Source organism: Lissotriton helveticus, chromosome 8 (genome assembly GCF_964261635.1).
Source record: "Lissotriton helveticus chromosome 8, aLisHel1.1, whole genome shotgun sequence".
In the NCBI taxonomy this organism is placed as follows: Eukaryota; Metazoa; Chordata; class Amphibia; order Caudata; family Salamandridae; genus Lissotriton; species Lissotriton helveticus.
The window spans coordinates 1,438,224,296-1,438,238,002 of record NC_136069.1 but is presented as its reverse complement, the minus strand read 5'-3'; the positions used below and the strand labels follow the sequence as shown (position 1 = coordinate 1,438,238,002).

General features: G+C 46.2%; 1 protein-coding gene across 4 annotated transcripts in view; it reads left to right on the top strand.

Moving 5' to 3' along the window:
- The window catches only part of APP (amyloid beta precursor protein), a 493,123-nt gene that overhangs the window by 373,800 nt on the left and 105,616 nt on the right, over nt 1–13,707 (top strand). For all 4 annotated transcript variants that reach the window (XM_078658371.1, XM_078658373.1, XM_078658374.1 and 1 more), the window contains one exon: nt 13,122–13,280. In XM_078658371.1, coding sequence (XP_078514497.1) covers nt 13,122–13,280 — 159 coding nt within the window. The remainder of the gene's footprint in view (nt 1–13,121; nt 13,281–13,707) is intronic.

Here is a 13,707-nt window from a genome sequence, read left to right as displayed (position 1 = left end):
CAGTTACATTTCGTTTAACTCCTTGTTTTAAAACTTTTGCTCTTTGATTTCACTACCCCTTGTGTCCTTTCCCCCCCTGCACCCAGCGCGCGGATTTAGCGCGACGCTGACTGTCTTGTCCGATTTTGGATCAAGACACTTTTAAAATTGCCAAAATAATTCTGATCTTTTCCTCACTTACCACACCCAGCGCTACCTCCCTCAGAGGGTCCGGCCGATCTTGGGGCTGTTCGACCTGGGGTTAGGGCAGAGCTAGTGCGGCAACCATCTTGGGCAGGGCTTCCTCCCTTGGGGCGAGAGGAAAGTCTATAAAAATAAACGGCTATGACGCCGCGCAGCGGATGCGTTCAGCGGACACGCCGTCATCGCGCCGGAGTCAAGCCAGAGTCCTGCCCGTCTGCGCCCGTCGCCGCCAGGACGGGACCAGGGGCCACTCCATCGGCCCCGGGCTATACATCATACTCCCGTTCTGACCTACTGTCTTTTCAGACCCCCTCCTGCACCTTGGCTCCCATTTTCAATTGCCAAGATGCTCCATTAAAATGTTGTGCTTGTGCCCTTACTCTGGATTCCATCCCTGCGGTCACAGACTCCCTGTCCTCCTCCTTCTGGACCACCATCCAGGCTACGCATTCGGCCCCCACCAATATGCCTACATCTACTCCTTCTATGATTTTTATTAGCATAAATTGCCGATCTCTGGCAAAACATAAAAGAGAGATTTTTGATCTTCTCGAATCGGCAAGTCCAGCCGCAATGTTTCTAACAGAAACATGGCTTAGCAATTGCTCTGGTCCTGACATTGCTATGGCTCTCCCTAATAACTACACCTATTTGGGGAGAAATCGTGTGCTCAAGGAGGGAGGAGGCATAGCGATAATTTTTAAAAGAGAGTTTTCCTGTAAATGGGAGGATTTAGATTTCCCTAACTGCAAGGCTGGCCTCTTTAAACTTTCCCTCACCCCGCATTATACTTTGACTGGAACCCTGATTTATCGCCCCCCGGGTTCGGCCAATTCATGGGCCTCTTCCTTCCCCGAGCTTATCGCTCCTCTTATTTTACAATCCAATAACTTTTTTGTAGTGGGTGACTTAAACATTCATTTTAATCTCACATCTTGTCCCATTGGTATGCGCCTACTTCAGGACTTAGCTGCTCTTGACCTCCACCTACACAATTCCGGCCCCACCCATAAAGCCGGTAATTTATTGGATCCTATCATCTCAAACCTTAACTGTATCACTCACCACTCTTCTTCTCCTGTCATTTGGTCTGATCACTTTATTGTCAACTTTTCAATTAGAATACCAGCTCATAATAATTCCTCTAGCTTTCCCCCTCATAAAGCTAGCAGGAACTGGAAACGTTTGGATATAGACAAACTAAATTCTTGCCTTGACAATTGCAAACCAACGTCTCCTATTATCTCTACCAAGGAGGTTTCTGTAGTCAATTCCTGGCTAAATACAGCCCTAGATTTGTGTCTTCCCACTCAGAGGAATAAGTCACAGTTCCATCACCCACCAGCTCCCTGGTTTAACGACTCATTGCGTCTGGAAAAGTCCCGCTGCAAGAAACTGGAGCGCTTATGGCGTTCGGACTATTGCACACTTAAGAAAGCAAATTATAAGGCTGCTCTTCGGACATACCACTCCGCCTGTGACACTGCCAGAGCCAATCATGCAAACAGCATCATACTCAAGGCCCAAAATAGACCTAAGGCTCTGTTTAAACTAGTAAAAGATCTCTCTGGCATGTCTTCTGTACCTAAAGACCCTTCCTTGGACTCTTCCCAATGCAATGCTTTGGCTAAATTCTTCTTGGACAAAATTGATAAAATCTATGCTATCCTTGACGCCACTCCCAATGCTCCTACTATCACTGAGCCCGTATTTTCCACTCCCTGTTTCGCTGTTGCTGATGATGGTACTCATACTACTTCACCAATTCACTCTTGGGAACCGATATCTCTTCCGCTCCTCCAGAAATATTTACATGAAATTAAATCGGGTTCCCCCACTGACCCTCTGCCCCCTCAAATAATGGGCTCCCTGGAACCAAATTTGCTTCAGATCATTTTAGATATGTTGAATGCCTCACTGGAGGAGTCTTCAGTCCCCAGCGAATGGAAACACGCAATGGTGGTTCCATTGCTAAAGAAGGCCAATAAGGATTCTAATAACCCTTCTAATTTTCGTCCTATCTCTCTCCTCTCTTGTTATTCCAAAATTCTTGAAAAACATGTGAATTCTTCTCTCACCTCTTATGTTGAATCTTCTCACCTTCTTCACTGCTCTCAGTCTGGGTTCAGGGCTGGCTTCTCCACGGAGACTACGCTTCTTGGCGTGTCTGAGACCATCAGGAGACAGGTGGACAATGGGGAGACTGTGGCACTCATCTTGCTGGATTTGAGTGCCGCATTTGACACCGTCTCCCATCCCATCTTATTGTCCACCTTGCAATCCATGGGGGTTGTTGGCCCAGCCCTGGCTTGGATTGCTAGTTTTCTTTCTAATCGCACTTTTCAGGTCTTTTCTGCTACTTCTGTTTCTTCTATCTACTCTTCCCCTCACGGTGTTCCCCAAGGGTCGATTCTTAGTCCCCTTTTCTTTAATCTTTATGTGAGACCGCTTGCTTTCTTGGCAGAGCAAGCGGGTCTCACAATATATTCTTACGCTGACGACACTCAAATCGTCTATTCACTTTCCACCAAGAATCACTCGCCTTCCTCTTCCTTGCAGTCTGGCTTGGAACAGATCACCAATTGGATGCAGAGACATAAACTAAAGCTCAATGGGGACAAAACGGAGCTGCTCCTATTCGGTCCCAATGCACCTTTGTGGGGCCCGCAACATTGGCCTCCGCAGATGGGCCCATTACCTACCCCCTCAGATTCTGCCCGTAATCTCGGGGTTCTGCTCGACAACCAGTTGTCACTGAAGCAACATGTGGTAAAGGTCTCCGCCACCTGTACCACCATCATCAGGTGGCTTAGAAAAATCAGATGGATGCTCCCAGCGGATACCCTGAGAACCGTGGTCCAAGCCCTTGTCATCTCTCGGATGGACTACGGGAACGTACTACTCCTGGGCGCCTGTAAGGAGGTATTAAAGAAACTTCAGGTGGTTCAGAATATGGCTGTGCGCCTGATATGTAACCTACCTGCTAGATCTTCGGCTATTACCCATCTGCACAAACTGCATTGGTTACGAATTGAGAGCCGTATAAAATTCAAAGCCCTTTGCATTATGCACCGTATTAAAATGGACAAAGCCCCGAAATACCGATCTTCCTTGGTCCAGCACTATGTCCCATCCCGCACTTTAAGATCGTCTACCCAAAACAAGTTTCAAATTCCACGTGTCAAGCGAGCCAAGATGGGCGGACGTTCGTTCGCCTTTCTGGCTCCCTCCTTATGGAACTCTATGCCCCAATCCCTGCGCTCGGAAGTCTGTTATATGACATTCCGCAAAGGTATTAAGACCTGGCTTTTTAACATGTAACTGCCACGCCTATGTTTTCTTCACTGGTCCATCCTCCGTTTGCTCTAGCGCCGGGAAACCTCCGGGTAGCTGTGCGCTCAATAAATGCAATTATAATAATAATAATATCTAGGCTGACATATTTTTGTTTTTTATGTAATGGTCACTGTCATATTACTAATATGACATATTCTCAGAATCTGGCCCTTTGCGAGCCGATTTCGGTTTGATGAATCTGGCTGATAGTCCTTTAACCAGAAGGTTAGAAATCCAACCCCTGCGTGACGGGGGAGGGGGGGATCATGAAATCACACAGAAGCATGCTCATGTTAAGTTACTGACATTTCTATTGTGAAGTCTCAGCCATTAGGGTGGTGTTTCAACACTGTTGATTGGCTGAGTGCCATCCTCAAAGTTTTCAGTGGTCCTTTTAATGACCAGAGTCTAAATGTTTTATGTTTATCGTGTTTTTTTTTTTTGCAGAGTTTTATATAGCGCGAACTAGACCCGAACTGAATCAGGTATCAGAGCGCTTTACATAGCACCAGTTACGTTACATTACATGAGGACATACATTCATTTTTTTTTTTTTAGCACGGGGAGATTAAGTGATTTGCCCAGAATCACAGGAGGTTTTGGCGTCGTTACCGAGACTCGAACCCAGATCCCCAGGTCCGAGGTCGAGCGCCCTAGCCGTTAGGCCAACTCCTTTTAATGGGCACAGCTATGGAACTTCGTTACTATGAAGTTTATTGATAGATTGAGAAGTAAATAATCTTGCTTAGTCTGTCCTGCTTGATAGTTATGTGCAATTTCAAGGTCTTGTGCCAGGGCTTTACGATATTGGCATCAGAACAAACGCAACCTGAATGTTAAACCGGTTTTCCTTTTCCCTGTAGTTAGAGACATAATGCTGGTATATCATTTGTGAAAGTCAATTACATGGCATATGTGAACTGTGTTGAATGTATGTGAGCTTTTTTACCTAGTTTATTCTGTAGGAGTTGTTTGGTGACATTCCTTGATGGTTTTTAATGTTGGGAGCTGGTTGATCGCCAACTCAGTGGCACATCCAATCTTTTTTTAATGTATGAGGGGTTTTCAGGCAGTTTTTTCTGTTGTGTGTCTGTGTGCTGTGCTTGCTAGAAAGCACATATGTGATGTGCTGTGCTGTGTATGTGCTGTGGGGTATGTGTATGAAATGATCTGCCCAGTGTGTTCTGTTGGATGCTAGTCTCTTGTGGGAGAATAAAGCAATTATTTGGATAAATAAACAAAATGATTACAGCTGTGTGGAGGACAAGCACTTCTGAGGTCAAGCTTCAAGGTCTGTTGTATTTAGTTTGTGGACTTACAGCCTACCTACTGCTTGTCATGTGTTTGCTTTAGTGTCCCTTACAGATCCTTGCTTCCTAGTGGTCACTTCTTCCTCTTTGTTCCTCCTTTTTGTCTATCGTTTACTCTCACGGGGCAGGGACCAAATACTGTAATTTTATTATTTGGTTGCTTACCTGTTTGGTTGGGGGGACTGCTTTTTTATTTTTTTCCTGCTCATGTTGCAACGTGGGTGCGTGTTCAGCTTCAGCACCTGTATTGTACTGCATCTTCATTCCACCCCATCCTTCTTGTTGATGCTGCCAGCCTTCCTGCATGTCCGGTGCCATTGCTTATTTCCTTTTTGTTGTTGTTTCTGGCTTTGATTTTTCCACACCTAGTTAATGGTTGTAACTCTCAAAAGGCAGCCCTTTCTCCTTTTCAGGGATATGCATTCAGTGACTCTACTCTTTGCTGGTTCATTAGACACCATTCCACTTAGATGTGTCACTCATTGTGCTGGCTTTTTCAATGCGAGGCATCTCTGCACATTTATTCATTCACTGTAGTCTTCACAAAATACTGTAACCTCCTTGTAAAAGGATTGCTGCTGTTCCGATAAACTGGTTATTGCAACTTGTGCCCAAACAGGTTTCCCAATACTGAGACGACTGGCAGAGCCTTTCTATCGCATAAGGAGGCTGGGTAGAGGCCCAGCTGGCGGTCGTCACATTAGATTGTATCCAAATCCCCTGTTTGATATAAGACTCAAAGGGATTCCCGAAGGGATTCTTTAAAATCTTGCTTTACTGTTAATTTACATCGGTTTGCGTATGTAATAATAAATTGCATTTCTGTGACTCAGCACATTGAGCACTTACCTGTTTGTAGTCAGGAAAATAGCAGATGTTTTTGCTGCAATGAGCTTGCAGCTGTAACAGAATTACTCTTCATCTTCTGGTTGTCATATAATTCTTGTGGAAGAGGGTGTGGTGTAGCGGCCAGAGCTGCAGATTTCGGAGCTGGGGATCTCTGCATCGGCTCAACAAACGGTGATTCTGGGCAAATCACACAATCTCTCCGTGCCTATGGACAACGCCTAGAGACCCTCACAGGGTGATTAGCAGCGCTATACAAATTTAAGTATTATTATTAATTCTTAATTTCGATTTAAATTATTTTCTTTTTTGAAAACATTTTCATTGGTCAGTTCAGTCTGAATGTTGGAGCCAAGGTGACCACCAGATGCTGTGTGGCCCTGTTATGATGCACCAAGCTCCTTGCAGGAATTCCTTTCTTCACAGGCAGTGAAGCCGGATCCTTTCTCTTCTTTGTGCCATGATTTTAAAGGTTTTTTTAAGGTTATTTAATTAACTCTTCAGACAAATTGTTCATTACAAAGCCCTGTTTCTCCTTAGACAGCTTATAAACAAACCATTGCATGTCTCAATCAATATCTGCTCTAAGACAAAACCAGACTCTTCCATGATTCTTCAGACCATCACCGACCTTGCACACTACCCTTAACCCCTTCACTGCGGGGTGTTTCTCCCCCTCTGTGCGGGGAGAGGGGGGCCGCGCTGTGCTTGTGACGAGCTCAGCTCGTCATGAGGCACAGTGGAGCTGCACTCATGACGAGCTGAGCTCGTCACAGCCACACCCGTTTTGGAACGTTCAGCACAGCGGGGAAATTATCCCCACGTGCGTACGTTCCAACGGCCAGGACGAGCTGAGCTCGCCATGAGTGCAGCTCCACTGTGCCTCATGACGAGCTGAGCTCGTCACTAGCACTCAATGGGTTAAGCTGCTTAAAAGATACAAGAATCTTTGGACCCTTATTCATTTATTAAGTATGAAAGCAACATTTTGAGTGTTATTTGTTAAAAGAAGAAAAGCATTTCTCAGGCTCAATGTACTAAATGTCCATTGTATTTCTTGTATTTTTTTTATTTTTTTAAATGTATGCTCCCTCTTTTTGCACTGTTTGTACCACCGGTTCTCTGAGCACGCGGCATGGAGGTTTTTATCAATAAAGTACAATAGTTATACAGTAGTTCACCTGAACTAAGACCATTTTTTGCAGGGCGCATTTGCAAGTAAACTGATGTGCCTACCATCTCTTTTTTTTCATTTGACAATAAATCAATGATGAATATTTTAATTCTTAAGTAGCAAGGGAGTGAACCAGTTCGGTAGCCCTCATCTTGCTAGTTTAAAGGATTTGGAGCTGGTAAGCATGGAGGTGCAGTTTAGATCCCATTGTTTGCTTCCAGCATTTTATTTCCATATTTACGATGGTGTTTTTTTCATGCAGACTGGTGCAATGAATTGATGATAAAGAACCACTTGCCTTTACCGTCATAATAACAATATGTTCACATTTGATGCAGAGCAGTTTGTTCATCCATTATGCTCCTTCACAGGCTGCCAGACTAGAGAATGGTTTTCATCATGGTTGACCCTACGATAGCATGCACTAGCGCATGCATATCCCTTGCGAGATGCTGTTAGCAAATAGGGCGGGGAATCCCGCCTTGTTGCTTACAATTTGTTGACTTGCATGGCACTCTTTTTTTACTGCCTCGTAACTGGTCACTGCAGGCCTAACATCATTTCCATCCCCTTAAGTAGAGCAGGGACCAAGCACTGACTGATTCAACTTAATCCATGCCCGTCCACTGCTCCCAATGTGATTGAGGAGGTACTATTTTGTTCAATAACTTACAGTGCCCAGCAAACAGAAGGCCTGTGACTGGCAAAAAAGTGCCCAGCAGGACAAACAAAATTACTAAGTTTTATTTTTTATAGTAAACTTTTTATTATTTTTCCAATTCTTCTTTTTTCACTCAGGCTTACTCGATATGCTCTGAGTAGGTGCCTACGCTCCTTAGAGCTTAATCAACTGGTAGTCCCGCGCTCCAGGAAGGTTAGATGGGGAAGTAAGGCCTTTTCCATCTTGGCACCCCAATTATGGAACTCACTTCCCCTTGAGATTAAATCACAACCCTCACTGGATCTTTTTAGGAAGGCTCTGAAAACTTGGTGCTTTGTTAATGCGTACCAGTAAGCTCTACCCATCTTGTGCCTCAGCTAGTTTGGTGTTAGGCGCCTTGACGCCCATGGGGCTAAGTCGCGCATGTGTAAATCCCGCTTCATTCATTCATTCATTCATTCATGTATTGTTTTGTTTTTGTTCGTAGGCGCTGGTCTCAAAACATGACAATTATCTTGTTTTTTGTATTGCAAATTGACATTGTTTCTTATGTGTTATTTTCGAAATTTTGCAGTGCAGTACACCCCAAACCACTCCACTGCAATCCAGTCCACCCTACTCCAATCCATGCCAGTGCAGCCCACCTCACACCAATCCACTCAATCCAGTCCATACCACTCAATCCAGTCCACCACAGACCGATCCAGTCCTCCCCACTCACCCCAAACCCACTACATCTACCACTCACCAATCCTCCCAACCCAGCATGCCCCACTCCAAAACAATATGCCCCACTCCAATTCAGAACAATCTGCCCACTCCAATCAAGCAATCCAAAACAATTTCCCCACTCCAAAACAATCTGCCCCGCTCTAATCCAAAACAATCTTCCCCAATCCAAAACAATCTGCCCACTCCAACCCAAACCACTCTGCCCCCACTCCAATCCACAACACTCTGCCCTACTCCAATACAAAACACTCTACCCCGCTCCAATCCAAAACCTCTGCCCCACTCCATCCAAAACACTCTGCCCCACTCCATCCAACACACTCTGCCCCACTCAATCCAAAGCATTCTGCCCCACTCAATCCAAAACATTCTGCCCCACTCAATCCAAAACACACTGCCCCACTCCAATCCAGAAACATCTGCCCGAATCCAATCCAAAACAATCTGCTCCACTCCAGTACAATAGAATCTGCCTCACTGCAATCCAATCTGCTTCAAAACAATCTGCCCCACTGCAATCCAAAACAATCTGTCCCACTCCAATCTGCCCCACTCTAGTCCAAAGCAATCTGCCCCACTCTAGCCCAAAGCAATCTGCCCCACTCTAGCCCAAAGCAATCTGCCCCACTCTAGCCCAAAGCAATCTGCCCCGCTCTAGCCCAAAGCAATGTGCCCCGCTCTAGCCCAAAGCAATGTGCCCCGCTCTAGCCCAAAGCAATGTGCCCCGCTCTAGCCCAAAGCAATGTGCCCCGCTCTAGCCCAAAGCAATGTGCCCCGCTCTAGCCCAAAGCAATGTGCCCCGCTCTAGCCCAAAGCAATGTGCCCCGCTCTAGCCCAAAGCAATGTGCCCCGCTCTAGCCCAAAGCAATGTGCCCCGCTCTAGCCCAAAGCAATGTGCCCCGCTCTAGCCCAAAGCAATGTGCCCCGCTCCAGCCCAAAGCAATGTGCCCCGCTCCAGCCCAAAGCAATGTGCCCCGCTCCAGTCCAAAGCGATCTGCCCCGCTCCAGTCCAAAGCAAACTGCCCCACCCCAGTATAGAGATCTGGTCCTAAATCCATTGTTTATTTGCTCCCCATGCCATTCCAGTTTAGATCCAGCCATATGCAAATCAGTCTTGACCCTGTCCCCCATGGGAACAGTCCGGCCCCAACTGCCAGGCTAGGTCCTCCCTGGACCAGAAACAAGCGTCCTGGGACCAGTTTCGGGGCATCACCCCTCATCAGCCAGGCTATCTTGACTCCAGTGGCATGAAGAGCACGGGACCCACATCTGGGCATACCTGTCCAACTCAGGGTGCCTAATGCAAAAAGAACAATAGATGGACAGAATGCTGTACAATGTCAAACATTCACCCCAGTACAGAGATCTGGGCCTAAATCGATCGATTTTTTGGGGCTCCCCATGACATTAGTTTAGGCCCACTCTAATCCAAAGCAATCTACCCCACTCCAATCCAAAACTATCTTTCCCACTATAATCTGCCCAATCCAGTCCAAAACATTGTTAATCAATCCAAAAAAATTTGCGCCACTCCAATCTGCCCCACTCCAATCCAAAATGATCTGCCCTACCCCAATACAATCTGTCGCACTCCAGTCTGTCCAATCTGGCCTACTCCATCTGTCCCACTCCAATCTGCCCCACTCTCATCCACAACAGTCTGCCCCACTCTCATCCACAACAGTCTACCCCAATCTCATCCACAACAGGCACTCCTTAAAGTATCTGAAGCAATAAAGGAGGTAGTGGATAGAGGCGGCAAAGCCATACTGATATTGCTGGATTTATCTGCGGCTTTTGATACCGTCCCACACAACCTTCTTCCTACTGAGACTTCGGGAGTGTGGGTTCGGGCCATGGTATTCAATTGGTTTTCCTCCTTTTTAAAGGACCGCCAGCAAACAGTGTGGGTCCCACCTTTTGCTGCCCATATCCCCCCTCAAGAGGTGGGTGAGCCCCAGGGCTCTATTTTGAGCCCCATCCTTTTAAATCTATATATGACACCTCTATCAACTCTGGCTGAGAACCATGGAGCAACAATAATATTGTATGCCGACGATACGCAGCTGCTCTTCACCTGCAACAAAGAAACGGACTTCAAGGCAGACATGATTAACAGCTGTCTAACAGAAGTTTTCTCCTGGCTCCAGCGCAACCAGCTTAAATGTAATCCTGGTAAATCAGAGATCATCTTCTTTGGCCACTGCCCCAGCAACCTCTGGCACAGTTGGAGGCCAGCTGACATGTCCCCCCATTCTCCCCTAGCCCCCCACCACCCCCCACAAAGATAGTTAAGAATCTGGGGGTGAAGCTGGAAGATAATCTTTCCATGCAGGCTCAGATCCAATCAGTGGCTGGTTCCTGCTTTGGCCTGCTGAAAATGCTGAACAGTTCCTGCCCCTCCTGTCTATCACCCACAGAAAAACGGTGGTCTAGGCATTAATGATCTCCAGGTTGGACTACGTGAATGTACTCTACCTGGGGCTGCCTGAGTGTCTACTGGCAAGACTGCAGGTGACTCAGAACGCTGCAGCAAGAGCAATATAATTGGCCCCAGAGCTTGTATGTCCACCCAGCTGAAATCCTTGCATTGTCTCCGTGTCCGTAAAAGGATCCATTTCAAGGCCATGGTTTTGGCCTTTAGGGCTCTCCACGGCATAGGTGCTGGGTACATTGTAAATAGAGTTCAATTTTACCACCCTCACCGGGCACTTAGGTCTGTCGCACTTCAGCTGGCTCTGACCCCCAGATACCTCCGGGCACGCATCGGGGTCGCTCTTTCAAGGTGCAAGCGGCAAAATTGTGGAACAATCTACCGGTGGACTTAAAGCTAACTCCGGATCTCCTTGCATTTAGGAAATCACTGAAAACTTGGTTGTTTCAGCTTTAATATTCAGTGCGGGGATCACTTCTTAGCTAGGCCTTCATCCTGCTTCAGCGCCGGGACACTCAATTGAGTAGCTGCGCGCTCTATAAATAGCCATTTAAAATAACAGTCTGCCCCACTCTCATCCACAAGTCTGCCCCACTCTCATCCACAACAGTCTGCCTCACTCCAATCCGTCCTACCACACTCCGCCCCACTCCAATCTAATCCAGGTCTCTTAAATCCAGACTTTCCCTCTCCAATCCACCCCACTTCAGTCCACCTCACCTCTGTCCACCTCACCCCAATCCACTCTCTCCCAAACCAACCCAACCCATTTCAGCCTAGTCCACTCAAATCCAGTCCACTCAACGCCACCTAAATCCAACACACCCCATTCCAATCCACCCTACACCATCTAAATCCATTTCACCCCACCCCAAACCAACCCAGTCAATTTACTCCAGTCAATCCAATTTGCCCCTCTCCAATCCTATCCACCCCACCTCATTGCAGTCCACTCAAATCCACATGCTCATATAATTGTCTACCGACAGTCCAAAATTGTTTACACCCTATGCTCAATGACCGTGCAAAAACTGATTCTTTTCTCGGCCTCTCCTTGTTTAACAGATAGAAATGTGGTGGCATTTTCTGTTAAATCTATAGTAATTATTGATGTCCTGTCACGTTTGTTTGCAAATAAATATAATCCATTTGTGTTTCAGCGCAGCTAAGTTGACCATGCAACATTTTATGTGTATTTCCTAAAACTAATGTGCACTGTGACCGATGTATTTCAGCAGAACCCAGTGTTCTCTTTTTCAGCACTTCTGTGTATTAGCCTAGGCAGGTTCACTACTGACATAGGTTTAAAACTATTCCTTCCCTGAAATGTTGTTATTGGGGTTTGATATTGTATACTTGTGTCTATAAAATGTTCCTATTTCCCTACATCACTGCACTATCAAGCCAGACCATAAAAAGGGTTTTGGGGTGAGAGATTGGGTGCTAAAAGTAGAAGGACAACAACCGTATAATTTGCAAACTGCTACCTTAATTATTAACCAGGATGCCAAATTGTAAATTGCTGATTCTAGCGTCTCGTCAGAGTGCCCTCAATGTGAACCTTGCAAAAAAAAAACACAGGGGTCTCTTGCATGACGAGCTTTGAAGATGCCTGCAAAAATCTGTCATTAGGCCCCCTCTGAACTCTGCCTGCTTTTCTGCACCATTGAGTAACTTTACAGCGCTTTCCTAGCTCTGCCAACCCCATCACCTCTGAGGAATGGTCGGGCAGCTGTGTCAGTAACACAAACATAATTATGCAACAGTCAGGAGGGGGAGGGGATTGAGGAGACAGCGCAATTAATTGAAATGCGTTTCCAGTGTAACTGTGATCATCCCCTCCCACAGCCATAAATCATTCTTTGCAAGTAGGCATTGTTTTGTGGTCTTTTTGTGCACCCATGCAGTAGGAGGCGGCCGAAGGAGCCAGCTGTGTAAACAGTGTGTTGTCGTGCCTACTACAAGTGCTGACTCTGTTCCTGGTAACTCTGAGTTGGTGATGTTCCCACATCTTTTACTTCCAGTGCTTAATGAGTTTTCTTTTATCACGTAATGTGCCCTGCACAAACAGTGATTATTCCAACACAGAGAGGGAGCGAGCGATTGAAAGAAATAAAGACTATTTCTATTTTGGGCGTATCACCTTAATCATGGCCTAGAAATAAAACGAGGCGCAGCTATTGATTTATTTCCTGCAGCCCCCCAGAGACATTCCATCATGCTGACCGGGGCAAATGTATGATGGATTACACGCATAAGAAATTGAATGCCATGAAGCAAGTTTCTTGACTTTCAGAGCACGTGTTGTTCAGGAAGGATCCTAATGGAGAACTTTAATGCTGGAGACAAATCATTTACCTTGCCTGACCTCTCTACGTGAAATCAAGTTAGTCCTAATGCACCCTTTCTCTTTGTATTAAAAATCTTCTTTCTTTTGCCATGCAGCACTTTCAGGAAAAGGTGGAAGCTCTGGAGCAAGAAGCCGCAAACGAGCGACAGCAGCTGGTAGAGACGCATATGGCCCGGATAGAAGCCATGCTGAATGACCGCCGCCGTATTGCCCTGGAAAATTACATCACCGCGCTTCAGGCTGATCCAGCCCGGGTAGGTAGACTGTTTGAGTTTCTTGAACTATGGAAGTATTTTATCATACTGGTCTGGTTTGCCATGCCATGATGTGCCATCAGAGGTGCAACAAGAGCCAGATTTCGGGTTGGGGGCTAATAAACGTTTTGGGGGAGCTGATTCTTCCAGCAATAGGCAGAGTGGAGATGCAGAGTTTTCTCTGCTGCAATCTACAAGCCACATTGTGCCAAAGCCTGATTCAAGATGTTTTCTAGGCGTAATCCCAGGTTTTTAAGCATGCCAGAGGTTGCCCAGTGACAAATAAGAAAGGGGTCATGTATCCTCTTCTGACACTGCTGAACGGGAGGGACAGTAGTTTAAACTCCTAATTATTTTATTACCTCCAAACCCGCAAATGTGTCCGAGGTGTAACTCCATCAAACTCTACCATTGGTTACTCCCTTAG